Source organism: Aristolochia californica, unplaced genomic scaffold, assembly GCF_029961685.1.
Source record: "Aristolochia californica isolate CCGP_79_NKW_82.1479 unplaced genomic scaffold, dmAriCali1.0.hap1 SCAF_8, whole genome shotgun sequence".
Classification (NCBI taxonomy): Eukaryota; Viridiplantae; Streptophyta; class Magnoliopsida; order Piperales; family Aristolochiaceae; genus Aristolochia; species Aristolochia californica.
Genome location: NW_027182279.1, coordinates 1,492,816 through 1,507,555, shown reverse-complemented (window position 1 = coordinate 1,507,555; position 14,740 = coordinate 1,492,816). Strand labels below are relative to the sequence as shown.

Sequence of the window (14,740 nt, the reverse complement as noted above, 5' to 3'; positions counted from 1 at the left end):
AAATTATATTCTACTTGTGTTATCTTGCATGAATAAGAAAGAATATACATTGGCTATAATAAATGTGCATGAAAATGAAGAACAAGGCAGCTACAACTTCCAAACAAAATCATCCTTTTCCACAACAAATAATTCCAACCAACCCAACCGAATTGAATAGTGTGTGGCCCCTCTCAAACATTATAGAACAAAGGCCATGATGCAAGCAGTGACAAAGCTTCAAAGTGAGATGTCAGGATATTATAAGGGGGGACAACAATAATTCATCTCACCAGGGTTCCATTGCCATGGACCTTTTTCTTCAATTATGCACATACTGACATCATGTATCTTGTCTACTCCTACTTGAAGGCCATGTGATAAAGTGCCAATCAATTCCAACCATCTGGGGTTGATGGGTCCTGTCCTGTCCATAATTATGGAGTTTGGTCAACTATCTGGTTGGAGGGGTTTTTGTGGGCTATAAATATTTCTAATCGGTATGGTTTACACTCAATGCCTACGTGTCTCAATAATATCATTAGAATCATATGGTTAGTATCTGACTTTGATGTATAAAAGAATAGAATATAAGAGTTCATATGATAATGCTATAAGGTTGAGATATTTAAGTTTTGTGAGGCTTATATTGAGTTAATCTGACATCATAAGTTGAAATGTCCTACATCACAGATTAGGACAAGGGAGGGAAACTCCCATCTCAAGTGTTTTGTGCCGGGGGTCTATCCAGAGAGCGAGAGAGAGAGACTAATCCCTACAAAGAAAGGAAGATTCCACTAAGAGAATGAGGAGGAGAAGACAAGGTCCTTGGGTGGAGAAAGAGAGAGGAGGGATGGCTATGTTTCGTGTGGAAGAGAGTACATTGTTAAGGTAAGTAGGACAAGGAAAGGATTTCCGGTATGGACTTTAGCTCTTGGGATCAGGGACCAGGAAAAAGGGAAGAAAAACAGAGCGAGAGATAACAAAATGAGAGAGAACAAGAGTCAAAGTGAAATCACAGGGTAGAACGAGTGAAAGTAAAACACCTAAATAATTCACTTTCACCCACCCATAAAAACACACACTAACACATTTTGCTTAATGAAATAAATTCACTTTCACTTTCAGTGTGTGCTAACAAACCCTCTCTATTTGAGTTTTTCAAAACTCGTGCAGATTTAAAAATACAATAGATTTGTGGCCAGCCAAAATATTATTTTTAGATCACATATACCAGTCAGTCTAAACAAATACGAGTGCTATATATAAAAACCAAGTTGTTGGAAACGAGAAGATCTCATACACCATTTGCAATAAGTTAGACGTTTATGATGTTCTCTCACCCCCGCGAGGGAGAGTGTTAGAAGATGGGCCTTGGATCCAACTTCACACAGCGAAAACCCTTGAGGACATTCGATAGAGTGCAGAAACATTGAGCATGCGCTAGAATATGTTGACACTATTATACTGAAAATACAAAATTCTGCAGAGTGTGAAAAGCATAGGAAAAGATTTTAGCAATAAACCATTGATTATTATCTCAGGATTCTAAAATGCATTCATTGCATGAAAAGGAATACCATGAGAAATAGCCAAGGGGTTCTATATAACAGCTTCGATTTCATCTGAGGCCACTGCTGCTCCATTGGGAGCATCATCTGCACGAAGCTGTGAAGAAACATCATCAATGGCAGAGTTTAGCTGGGCGATTTTCTCCGTCAGTACTTTTCTTGTTCTCTGTGGCAAAATTATCAAGGACAATCAGGGTATGGAAGTACAAAGAAAAGATATATATCAGATGCAAGAACAAAGATAGGCAGTTCAAACAACCTTCTCTGAGTCATCATTCGTCTTGATTTACGGTAAACTCATTCTTTAGTAGAGTGGTTGATCATATTAGCACCGATAAGACCGTGTTGATAAGGAAAAGAGAAAGAGTTGCCATGGGACTTGAACCAAACATGTTGGCTACTTTCCATAACTGCATTTTTATTTATTAGCCACACCCAACCCCTAACTTGTAGGCATCATCAAGTCACAAGCAGTTTACGTCTCATGTAGCTAAATCTTGGGTCTGCCGGACATCTATGTTGGCTTTTTAGTTCCAACAAACTAATAAGAGTGCAGCCTTGAGTATTTTTTTTAAAAAAAGGAAAAAGAAACTAGATTTAGATATGGTAGCTGAGTGGAACCTGACCTTGCTATCCCATTCCTGCCCTGCGCTACCCTGAAACAGAGTTGAAAATAACAACCTCTTCCCTGCTACAGTACCAGCTATATGCATCCAGCCCTGTCACGGACCCACCCAGATATGCAAAGGGAGTGGGAGCCTCTGTCATCTACACCTCTCTGCAAGGTTGAATAGAGGAGGAGAGGAAGCCCCTCTCGCTCCCTCTGAACCTCTTTGCTTCTGCAGATGGGAAGCAATCTCCCTCCCCTCCCTCTCGGCGAGTGCATAGGGAAGGAAGGGACGGGATAGTGGGATCCCTCCCTCTCCCTGCACATCTCTGAACAAGCAGAGAGCACTCTCCTCATACAAAGACATGCGATGAAAGGAAAGGGAGCTCCCTCACCTCCATCTCCACATTCCAGTGGAGAGGGATGGAGGGGAAGCTCTCTCTTCTCCCTCTCCAGCAAGGAGGAGGGCCTCCCCCTTGTTTTTCCTCACCATCCACCACTGTGGAGCACAGTCAGTGAAACCCATCCCCACCCAAAACCGGGGCAGGGCTTTTTACTTAACTCAGTTCCTGCCATGTAGGGTGAACTGGTGTCCTGGTCCCCACTTAAGCAGGGCAGGTTGGGACGGTTTGCCCATATAAGCTACCCAACCATCAACACTAACTAGTTAATGTCAATTAAGTGTAGAAGGGCTTGGTCACAAAAAAAAAAACTGTTTGTTGTTACAGGAACTAACCCATGTTCTGGATTTTCAAACTGTAGTCTTATAAGTCCATTTATCCAGGAGATCATGGTTTCAAACTTGATAAGGGGCTCGCTCAACAATATCAAACATGGGAGTTCCTAGAAGTCAGACAAAAATAAGTGAGAACATTTTGATAAGTAATATAAATAAAAATATTTGTTGGATTTTTTAGTTGAGCTTAGTTTTATCCCAAAATAACTAGCCACTTAGAGGTCTGTTGCTCAACCTTATAGCCTAATAACTGTTCTTCACATTTTTCATTGTGGAACTTTTTCCCACTCAACACTCCCTCTCACGTCCAAGCTCGCACATAACAAGCCCAAGACTAATGGGGCACACAGACTCCTACTTTATAGAGCTCACAACAAAGACTCCTACCTTATGGAGCCCATCACACATAAATAACCTAAGGAGCACAAACTAGGCCTTAACCCACACATACAACGTGCTCTGATACCAAGTTGGATTTTTAGGTTGAGCCCGGCTCCATACCAAAATTATTACCACTTAGGAGGCCAATTGCTCAACCTTATAACCCATTAATTTTTCTTCTCATTTTTCACTGTGGGACTTTATCAATACAATCCTTTAGACATCTTTTGTCCTTTATATTCCTTCCTAAGTGTTAAGGAATAGTCCCACATGGATTAGTGAGTACAAGGAACTTGAGTTTATTAGTTGGGAAAAAGGTATCCTAAGTTGGCTAGTCATTTTAGGATAAAGCCTTTGACCCAAATTTAACACTAAGGTTTCAGTCTAACTGAACATTTGCGTGCAACACAAGCAATGCAAAGTTAGAATGAGATAAAAAGTAAGTCTCTCAAAAGCTTAGGCAAAGAGTAGTGAAGAAATAATGCAGCAAACAAACACAGACTAAAACACAGCATCAGCCATCACAAGGTCAATCCTTGAATAGACAAACTCAACAGCTAACAGCAGAAGCATACCTCGAGAGCTTTTTCTTCATCATAAATGAACTTTGGAAGCTTCCTCATCAAATCTTTCCTGTCAGCCCCAGCAAGGGCCTTGCTGATCTGTATCAGCAAGAAAAATAGTTTGTTAGTAAATAAAAAATCTAAATGCACTTTATCAAGAGATTTGAATATATGCATATAGCTGTTAAAATACTGAATCAGTTATTAAATCATTTTTGCATACATTAACAGTCTTTAAATATCTCATTCCTCATTTCCAATCCACGAGTTAAATTATGTAAACTAACATAAACATAAAAAATTGGAAAATCACTTTGCAGCACACCTTAATGAGATGAATCAAACAAGTAAAACTGTTACCTGAGGTGCATATACACAACCAAGAGTTCCTACAATTATTCCTCCCAAAACAAATCCCCCAACAAAGATGCTTCCGCTGTTTGGTCTTCCACCATCCGCACTATGAATTACAAGAACAGGGTTTGCATCACCAATAATGTTCAACATAGTATTCCAATATGACATCAGAAGCCAACATTAACATTAGCTGCAGAGACCTAGACAAAAGAAGGTCATACATACCCATTTTCTCCCCCTATACGAATAATGTGACATTAAATAAGTCTAGACTAAGAATATAAACGCTTCCATGCAAACGGGATTACACACTAATTTAGAAAGACAAAGGCATATATACCTAGCACATATGGTGAACTTCCTTTTTGGGGTGCTCCTTTGGCTAATTGGACTGAGAGACAGGTCAATGGGCCTGAACTTCACAAGACAATGCTCTGATGGCTTTAATGAAGAACCTTCCAAAGAAATCAAAAGGATTAGAGAGCATAATACATTTACTCATACAGCTAATTCATAGTAACTAGAAATTTGTGTTTTAGTGGAATACAAATAATTAGCATATAACCTTAGTTACATATTCACAAAATCTGTCATTGCTATCACCTCTTGAAAGATTTGTAACAACCAATGAGGAACTAGAACCACATAAGGGCTCAATTTATGGCACTTTAGTAACAAAAATAAAAGTACAAAGGTGACCAAGGTGACCAAGTAAGTTCAGCTTAAGTTCAGCTGACAAGAGCATTGAACAAATGATTCAACAAAAAAAGCATCTTCATCTATTGATCCCATTCTAGAAAACATAGACATTATCCACAGCAAAATATGGGTGGTAAAATACTCTCTGAGAACTTCTAAAGCTGATAAAAAAGGACCAAGACAAAAACAGTGGACCAATGCTCAATTGTTTCTTTTGTCATAAGTGAGGCATTTAGCTCAATGGCCATTAGGAGATGTTGAGGTATTGGTCTCACCAAGGTATGGGATTTAACATTCAAAAATATGTATATATACTTTCTATCATTATAAGCAAAAAGAGTTTGGAGAAGAGTTAAATAGGTTGTGAAGAACAAAATAAGGTGGACATTGGGTCCTTGAAACTAAACTTTATTCTGCTTTTAGTCAAAGCATAATGGATGTTCTACAAAGAAAAAGGAAGAGTAAAAGTAAAATAAGTATGAGAATTTCCATCCTTCTATAAACATTTAACTTGAACAAGGATAGGTCTAATTACTGATCAACAGCTCCACATCATCTCAAGTAAATTTTCCATATTCAAGCTTTGGGTTGCATAAAAAGTTAAAAACTTCCGTGCTTCTACAGGGTACACGTCATATAATTAATCATTTCAAACATCAATTTTTTTCTTGTTTTTTCAAAGAACTAAAAACCTGTAAAGAGGTAATGGTACTCCCTTCTATGTTGCAAGTTTAAATAGGAACAGGTAAGGGTGGCATCGAGTTGAGCCAAGTTCAAACCTGCATATGTTCAAGTTTGGCTTGATCTGAATACTTCGAACTCAAGCTCAGCCTCGAATCTAAAATTGGAACCGAGTTCGAGCCCAAAAATTTTAACCGAGTTTGAGGCCTAGCTCGAGCCGGTTTGAGTTCCAACCTACATTTAAAACTTCAAAAAAAAAAAAAAATTAAAGAGAATATTGTGATGACCTTGGTACCATTGAATTGCAAGGTATCACAGAGGAGCCCAAGACTTTGCAATGGAGCATACTCATGTATAATAATCAGCTTAATAGACCTAAAAGAAAGAGCAAACACCTCCATCAATAGTACTTATTCCATTGACAAACAACAACATTAGATGTTGGGAAAGGGCTGAACAATCGATCGTCTTTGAAGTTTGAGGTAAATAAGAGTAACTATCAATCAACTAAAGAGGGAATTAACAAGAACAATTAGAGTAAAGAGTATTTTTGTAAAAAAATCTATACTAACGAGTTGGCTCACGAGCTAATAAGTCGAGCTTGAAAAATCTCAAGTTTGGCTTGTTATACAAGTTTAAGCTCAAGCCAAGCTCAAGTAAAAACTAAACTGAGCTGAGCTCAAATGGTTTGCGAGCCGGCTTGGCTTTGTGCCACCCCTAGGAACAGGGCTTCAATGCTTTATACATTAGTAAGGAGAGGTCAGATAAACTAAAGTCACTTCTCAGTCCTTTAACATCCAGTTAGGTTCTATTAAAAGATCTCTAGCTTCTAGTAATATTAAACCCACGGCTAGTGCCTGGCTTCCAATTTTCAGAAATGAGAGGACACTCTTTGGAAGGACATTAGCAAGTTGCAGCCTACTTTCAGTCAAGAAATTCAGCAATGTTACAAGTGGCTCTAGGGTGAAATTTTGGCAGGATAAAGGATTGGGGAGGGTTCCTTGGAGGTATTTTCCCTTGCATACTCCCTTTAGCTCAAGATCCACACATGGTAGTCAATGACGAATGGTCTGAGGTTGGAGGGAAATGGAGTTGGAACCTTATGGTGAGAAATAAATGACCCTAAGGTGGATTCAATAGCGCAGCTTTTCTCAATGCTGGACTCTTAATAATTCAAAAAGGGTAAGATAAGATTGTCTGGAAGCATACAAGATCCGGCCAGTTCACCTTTGGTTCCTGTTATACCCTCTTAAATGGCCTAGGTGATGGTGCAGAATGCAGCCAGTGCAGCTTGGAAGCTGATAGCTCCCTCTCAGGTTCTATTTTTTCTGTGATGGACAAGCGAGGAGTCCAACCTCCCTCTCTCTGCAAATTCTGAGAGCATTGATCATATCTTACTGAACTACCCTTGGTTAACAAGTCTAGGCAGCATTCCTCTCCAATTATGAAATTCAGATATGCCTGCCCAACTCCTTATCTTATTGAGCAACTTATGGCAACTGCCTTTCCTCAGGTAGGTAAAACTCTGACAAATAACACTAGCTGCTCCAAATGACATAACCTTCTCTCAAAAGCATAAGTCAGCAGGATATCAAGACAACCATTCAATCAATCATTTACCTGTTCCAACTTTTCCATGATCTTGCTGAGATTACCGGTGCACCGGTTAGGAAGAATTGGAGAAGACGTTGCAGAACTCTCCTCCTGCAAGCCTGCCAAGGTTGTTAGTTGGGGGTCATCTATCTCAGTGTCCCCAAAACTCATCTTCGATAATAGCTCCTTCAGTAACCCAGAGATAGTGAGTGATAATAAATCATAATGAAGAGATTTTGTTGGCCTTCTCAAGCCCCATTGGACATATGGATTCTCTGGAAGTTGAAGTTCATGTGATGCTTCAGGGGTTAAGACTCAAGCAGCGTCACCTGCCCCCTCATTGTTGAAGATGAAGCAAAGTTAGTTATTGATGGGATGAGAAAGTTAGCTGACCCACCTTGAAAACTCCCCAAGCATTTTTGAGGAAGCTTTGGGTATTGCTCAGTCCCTCCAAATAACTAAGGATCACACACTCAGATCTGCCACCTCCCATATGGATACTCTTGCCAAGGAGGGAGCTCACAGTCAACAGCTTGTTGTTGGGCATAGAGTTTTTCTGTAGTTTTTCCTTATACATGGGGTAGCCCACCACTCCCCCACCCCTCTCTCTGCCGTTGCTTTATATTTGTGTCTTCTAGTTATTTTAATAAAATGAGCACTATTAAAAAAAATTAAGCCCAAGGCTAACGATTTTGTGGATCTGGTACCTTCTTGGTGGAGCATCTAAATAAATCTGATGGTAATTACTATCTTAATTTGTTCAGTGATATCAAAGTTTGCATATTTGTCTTGCATGTGACGCTACATCTCAACAAAATCCATGCCGGTGCAAGAGTTTTCCCAGGATACGTAGACCATCATTACTCCAATATAGCGGATTCTGCATCGAATTTATAGATAATATAGTGAGTTCTTTCTCAACTAAATGCAAGACTCGTCCTAGATATCAGTGTGAAGAATTCACTCAAACGGATTTAAACTAGAGAGAGACAGAGAGAGCGCCAGAAAAATGACGAATGATGGAACCTCTGGAGAAACTAATTAAACCTGGCTAGGAATAAGAGATTCAGTAGCGCAGGTTAGTAAGACCGACCGGAAGCATTGTCTCTTCTTTGTTCATATGACAATGAAATACAGTTGATTCATCGTATAAGAAATAGTTAACTGAGAGATAACCTCTACAAATTCAGGAAATCCAAAATAATCAAAAAAAGAAAAAATAAAAATATAAAAGCTCTCCCCAATCACACAAGACTATCTTCTTCATAAGCACACAACATTTAATCCTAAACAACAAAAAAAACTCATACGACCATCGTCACTGCATATTTGAGCTGCAGAACTAAGAAACACCAGAAAACTGGTCACAGATACAAGAACGAGAACAAAAGAATTCAAATATCAATGCACACAAATTTCAAAAAATAAAATAAAATCCTACAACAATTCGAAACGTACAAAGCAGCTAAAATTATGGCCCAAAATTACCAGAAAATGCTGAAATTTTCAGATCTCTACTGAAAACGAGAGATTGAGAAAGTGCTGCCATCGTTCGGCGACTTGCGAGAGAATGGAAGAAAGGCAGAGGGAGGAAATGCGAATCTAGCGGGTTCAGCCGATTTTCTTGTTGCTCTTCTTCTGGCGTTTGTCTCCTGCTCGATAATATCGAATCAGGAAAAGATTTAAATAGTTTAATTACGTAGGTCCCACACAGAGTACACGTGGCCACCGACCGTCCATGGGCTTCGAACATTTATCCGTAGAAATGAAAATGGGCCAAAAGAAAAGCACGTGCCCATTAGATTCTCAGACGAACTGTGCCCATGGGAGGCACCGAGCCAAACCGGGGGTCAATTCAGTTTTTACCTGAGTTGACTCAAACTCAAACTTAAAATAAGGATCTTTAAGCATAATAAGCCAAGTTAGAGATTTTTCAAGTTCTGCTTATTAGCTCGTGAGTCGACTTGTGAACATAGATTTTTTTTATAAAAATATCTTCTACTCTAATTGCTTTTAGTCAATTCCTTTTTTAATTGGTTGAAAATTGTTTTTATTTACCTCGAGTTCGAGCTCAAACTTGGTAAAAAAATTTGGGGTTGTGTTCGAATTATTCAGATTAAGAGAATTTTAAGATAATAAAGAGAATTACATATTTTTATTTTTATTAAATTATATTTTAAAATATATTTAACTTTTTTATACTTCATAAAATATTCAAAATATTTATGTAATTTATGAATTTTATGATTTTATAATTACATTCTAATCAACATGATAAGTTGATTATGTTAAAATAATATATAGTAAAAAAATAAATAAAATTTAATTAATTATAATAATAGTAAAATGAGTTTGATTTTTTAAAATAAATAAATTATTTTTTTATATTTGAATGGGTCTAGCAACTTTATATATTATTATATAAATATTTATTGCATAAAAAGAAATAATTATAAAATATTCAAATATTTTAATTACAATTAAGCTCAGTAACATCAGCATTATAGCTCTTGAATTTTGTATTAAAAATATTTCTTCCAGAAAATTGACTAGGTTGAACGATGAGATCGTCCCCTCAAAACAGGATCGAGCGGCTAATGGACGATCTCAAAGATCCTTGTGGACCCACACTAGAGATTCTATATTGCCGAGCACGGAATCTATATTTCTATTACGAAGGCAACCAACTGACCAAGTCCTCCATGGTCAGAGTCAAACCATCTTCTCGTAATCACCGGTCAAGGTTCCTGGGAACAAAGACTCGGTCGACGCTCGTCGTCACTCGTCGGTGCAATCGCCAGGCCAATGGTTTCAAGGGGTATCGAGTATCGAGTGCTTCGTCCTTACTGATTCTCTTCTGAATCCATCTTCGAAGACGGTCGAAAGAACAACCGAAGCATCTGAAACCCCTCTGTTTTCTGATCCAAGAAATTGAGCATATCAGCATCGGCAGAGTTTGCTAACCAGTGTTCTCCTCTCTTCCTTATATTATTTTCTACCTGATTGGAAGGATGACGAAGAAGTACAGAGGCCTGACTCAAAATCCCTCGTTTAATCCCAAGCAACGACTTAATCTAAAATAAAGAGAAGGAAGACAAGACACAACGCAGTAGCCAAGCAAAACAACTACCAAAACATTCTTTATGGGTTTATTTTATGATCAAATGTGTTTGTTCTGTCTAGACTTTAGGAGCTTCACTCTTCTACGGATGTTTCAGCCGGCGGATTTTAATAATCGGGACCATTCACTCCGACCGCCAATGAGGCTGCTGTCTGTGGAAGGTTTGCGCGTTGAGAACAGACAGTGCGCGCCGAGACAGGGAGTAGATGACAAGATTACGGTAACCGGTGGTGGGTCCAAGAACAGGTTCCTCTCTTCTTTTTTAAGCGCTCTTTGATGAGCTTGTTCTGCCCATTTTGCTTGAGTTGGGATTTCAGGTGAAGGCTTTTTGGAGTTTCGATCTGTTGAAGAAGTTCTCTTGTAGTTTCTCTTTTTGGGTTGTTCAGTTTGTGGACGGGAACATGGCCGTCGGCGGAGCTGGGGAGCGGTCGTTGAAAGAGACACCAACGTGGGCGGTGGCCGCGGTTTGTGCTGTGTTTGTGATCATCTCTTTGGTTATAGAACAGGGGATTCATTCACTGGGGAAGGTACCGCTTCTCATTTTTCTTCATCCAAAATCTGTGTTTATTCAAAGAACATTGTGGCTTTATCGAGGCAACAATTTGATATTTTTCTGCTTTCTCAATATCTTGCAGTGGTTTCAAAAGAAGCATAAGAAGGCCTTGCTCGAAGCCTTGGAGAAAATTAAAGCTGGTGATTCTACCTTATTTTTGTCAGAGAAGTGGAGCTCAATTCAATTGCTTTTCCTAATCTAAAATACTTATTTTTGTTGAACAGCCAGTTCTTTTCTCACTGGACACTGACAATCTAACACTTGAGAAGACTGTAACTTCAGGAGATTAAGGTTGCTTTGTTAACCAATTTAATCTTACTTTTGATGCGCAGAGCTGATGCTACTTGGCTTCATCTCTCTGCTTCTCACTGTTGGGACAGAACCCATCTCAAAAATATGTATTTCTGCCAAAGCTGGAGATACCATGCTTCCATGTAAGAAAAAAATTGAGAATTATGAAGAAGAACATGATAGGAGAAAACTATTATGGTACAGTGATGAGCCCATCTGGCGGCGAGCTTTGGCTACTGCTGGAGGACAGGACTATTGTGCTTCCAAAGGGGTAAGGAACCATCTCCTGCACTCTTGCAAGCTCAACTTTAACTTATCATTAAATTAGTTTGGAGACATTCTCCAGGTGATCATTCTTCTGCAAGAGAAAACTGCAAGGACCTGTTCCAATGTTGGGGTCAATTTTGGGCTTAAACAGTTTATTCTAAATAATGTTGTCCAAGGAAATTTATGAAGATGGGTTTGATTAGCCTAGTGGGCAATAACTGACATTTTCTTTGTAACTTCAGCAGGGCAAGGTCTCTTTGATATCCCAGAGTGGAGTTCACCAACTTCATATATTTATTTTTATTCTTGCTGTCTTTCATGTACTTTACAGTGTCATCACCATGGCTTTAGGACAGGCCAAAGTAAGTAGATTCTGTTCTTTATTCCTTTCTAAACTAGTAAGTCTACTGCTGAAGCTTGGTTTGATTTGAACTACTTTGATCCATGTTTGTTTCTCTGTGTGTCCCTTGATGGGAATCTGTAGATGAAGAGATGGAAAAAGTGGGAATCAGAGACAAACTCCTTGGAGTATCAATTTACAAATGGTAAAAACACTTACCAGTTTCATGTTTCTAGAGATGAGCAGAATAATCTGATTTTGAATGTTTTGCTTTAAGATTTCTAGCTTAAGAGTTTGTTCTTATTGAGCAATCCAGTAGCAGTTCAGCTTGGAAAGTAAAATACAATTGAATGCCGAACACTCAGTACAGTTAAATTAATAAACCAACATCTAGGTGGGTTTGTGGGGATCTACCAAGTGGGACTAGGGAAGTTGGGAATTCATAATTGACAGCATGCACTTCAGGAATTGTCAAACATCATTATGTTCTCTCTTAGTTCCTCCAGTCTTGATTATTTGTTATTTCTTACTGAGTTGAGTTCGAACCAAAACATGTGGCAGATCCATCGAGGTTCAGGCTTACCCACCAAACTTCTTTTGTTAGGCAACACATGGGTGCATCAAGAACGCCTGGCTTGAGATGGATTGTAAGATTCATATCTATCATTATAGTATTTTGATATCATCCAATATAAGAGTTCAAGATCAAGCTGTCCTGATTCGTTTTTGAAACAAATTTATAGGTGGCATTTTTCAGACAATTCTTCAGATCAGTGACAAAAGTGGATTATTTAACAATGAGACATGGCTTCATCACTGTAATACTCTCTCCCAATCGTTTTGCGTCGTGAATTTATCCTTCATATTAGCTTAAACAGTCCTAGAAGACTAACAAATGGAATGCAGGCTCATTTATCTCCAAACAGCAAATTCGACTTCCACAAGTACATTAAGAGGTCCCTAGAAGATGACTTCAAAGTCGTCGTCGGTATCAGGTTGGTATATCGCCTTCCATCTGTATCTATGTTTGTAATTGGACATCTATTGTCTGTTACTCTGACAGTTAAGAGTTCTCAACTGTAGCTTTCCACTCTGGATCATTGCTGTCATCTTTTTGCTTGTTAATGTCTATGGTATGTATCACCCTGTTGGCCTCTTTCGCTTATTCTCTGAATAAGGTTCATGATAAAAAAAATTCCTCTTGTTACAGGGTGGTACTCGCTTTTGTGGATCTCATTCTTGCCACTAGTAGTAAGACAATTTCTCATTCTTATTCACATAAGTTTAAGCCCTGTGAACACTACCAGCAATGTAATTGTATCAAAGCATTTCTGCAGATACTTCTCTTGGTGGGAATGAAGCTGGAGCTCATCATCATGGAGATGGCTCAGCAAATCCAAGACCGAACAGCCGTAGTCAAAGGAGTTCCAGTCGTGGAACCCAGTAATAAATTATTTTGGTTCAATAGACCACAGTGGATTCTCTTGCTGATTCAAGTAACCTTGTTCCAGGTAACAGCACCAAACCTAACCATGGCTTGACAGTCCTTCCACTTTTGCTGCACTAACAAGTATATTTTAATGACAGAATGCTTTTCAAATGGCTTACTTCCTCTGGATATGGGTGAGTATAACTTCATTTTGATGTTGTGTTCTGGCTTTGGTTTTCAGTAGAAAATGAAAAAAGAACGAATCGTCATGATTTTCTGTTACAGTACAAGTTCGGGTTGAGATCTTGCTTCCATGACAACTTGGCATTGATTTTGATTCGGGTGATAATGGGGCTGGCTCTTCAGTTTCTCTGTAGCTATATCACCTTCCCACTCTATGCTTTGGTAACACAGGTAAGTCACTCAGCAGAGAAGAATGACTGTAGAGAGTGTACAGATGAACTTTTTTTAAGCAAGAAACTGAAACGTCCATGAATACTGTAATCACAGATGGGTTCTCACATGAAGAAGGCGATCTTCGAAGAGCAAACAGCAAAAGCTCTTGATAAATGGCGCAGAGTTGCCAAAGAGAGGAAGAAGCAGAGAAAGGCTGGCCAAGATTTATCTTCTGTAGCCATGAGTGGTGAAAACACACCGAGTCATAGTTCACCAATCCATTTGCTTCACAAGTTCAGACAAAACACAACAGATACTGAAAGCTACCCAACTTCACCCAGATCTTACCAGTCAGACAATGATCTCTCAGATATAGAATCTGTGCCCCCTGGTCGTCAAGAGCCAAGGAGGCCAGGAACAACAACAAAGGATGAAGAACCTGTTAGTGGGGACTTCTCTTTTGTTAAAGCTTAACTGTTATATGTTTTATTTCTTCTTTTTTTTTTTTTTTTTTCGCTCCAACAAAAACTGTACCATACATAAAGATTTAACAATAGTACTATATATTAGCAAGTATAATTTTTCGAATTCATCACATTTCACCATGTTTCCTGAAAATACTTTTCTAGTTAGAAATTCTCACTACGGAAATCATATAATTTTTCACGTAAGATTTTTTAGTCAAGATTGGCCGAAAAAACTTTAAGTATTTGACAATTGATGTTTTAATATTTTCAGTTCAATGCAATTTTTCATGGCGATTTTGTATTTGATAATTTATTTTACTGAAAATTATCGGATAAATAGAGTAATGTATGAGATTGATTATTAATTTTTATTTATTTCCCTGAAAAAGATACTAACATGTCCATTTAATTTTCCTTGGTAAAATTTAAAATTTTTCATGTAATTTTCTAGTAAGGAACCAATAGGGTTTTTATTTGAAGGTTTATAGAATTAAAATTTGAAGTAAAAAGAAACCAAGGGTACAAATATTGTCTTGAGAGATAATACAAACCCTTTTAAAAATCGAAATATGGAATATATCATATCGAAATCAGGGTACCCTAATATGTCACACTATATCGAAAATGAATAAAAAAATCTTTTCCCAAATAAAAGAATCCTTTCCCAAAAGAAAGTAGACAAATAAAAAGATTATACTTATCAACACGA

The 14,740-nt window shown here is 38.3% G+C and overlaps 2 protein-coding genes across 3 annotated transcripts; one reads left to right on the top strand and one right to left on the bottom strand.

Annotated features, from left to right (window-relative positions):
- Window positions 1-1,173: 1,173 nt before the first annotated feature.
- Window positions 1,174-8,811, bottom strand: LOC137939294 (uncharacterized). 2 transcript variants are annotated; one of them, XM_068784563.1, is made up of 6 exons: window positions 8,656-8,811; window positions 4,535-4,649; window positions 4,198-4,297; window positions 3,850-3,936; window positions 1,560-1,716; window positions 1,174-1,462 (listed from the first exon to the last, which is right to left on the bottom strand). In XM_068784563.1, the coding sequence occupies exons 1-5, from the start codon at window positions 8,714-8,716 to the stop codon at window positions 1,582-1,584; spliced, it is 498 nt and encodes a 165-aa protein (XP_068640664.1). In that variant the 5' UTR covers window positions 8,717-8,811; the 3' UTR covers window positions 1,174-1,462; window positions 1,560-1,581. The 2 variants fall into 2 exon arrangements, with proteins under 2 accessions (XP_068640664.1, XP_068640663.1); XM_068784562.1 differs by having other exon boundaries at window positions 1,174-1,716.
- Window positions 8,812-10,689: 1,878 nt separating this feature from the next.
- Window positions 10,690-14,038, top strand: LOC137939391 (MLO protein homolog 1-like). Its single transcript, XM_068784659.1, has 14 exons — window positions 10,690-10,815; window positions 10,924-10,981; window positions 11,174-11,403; window positions 11,645-11,761; window positions 11,884-11,944; window positions 12,301-12,386; window positions 12,483-12,557; window positions 12,646-12,734; window positions 12,823-12,872; window positions 12,950-12,990; window positions 13,077-13,250; window positions 13,327-13,362; window positions 13,454-13,582; window positions 13,679-14,038. The coding sequence occupies exons 1-14, from the start codon at window positions 10,690-10,692 to the stop codon at window positions 14,036-14,038; spliced, it is 1,632 nt and encodes a 543-aa protein (XP_068640760.1).
- Window positions 14,039-14,740: the final 702 nt, after the last annotated feature.

Excerpts from the sequence above, each read along its gene's own strand:
- LOC137939294 (XM_068784562.1), bottom strand. The coding sequence starts at position 8,716 with ATGGCAGCACTTTCTCAATCTCTCGTTTTCAGTAGAGATCTGAAAATT. Across the intron at positions 4,650-8,655 it reads GAAAATTTCAGCATTTTCTG|GTTCTTCATTAAAGCCATCA; the intron begins GTAATTTTGGGC and ends TTTCTTTGGAAG. Across the intron at positions 4,298-4,534 it reads AAGTTCACCATATGTGCTAG|TGCGGATGGTGGAAGACCAA; the intron begins GTATATATGCCT and ends TGTAATTCATAG.
- LOC137939391 (XM_068784659.1), top strand. The coding sequence starts at position 10,690 with ATGGCCGTCGGCGGAGCTGGGGAGCGGTCGTTGAAAGAGACACCAACG. Across the intron at positions 12,735-12,822 it reads AAAGTCGTCGTCGGTATCAG|CTTTCCACTCTGGATCATTG; the intron begins GTTGGTATATCG and ends TCTCAACTGTAG. Across the intron at positions 12,873-12,949 it reads TTTGCTTGTTAATGTCTATG|GGTGGTACTCGCTTTTGTGG; the intron begins GTATGTATCACC and ends CTCTTGTTACAG.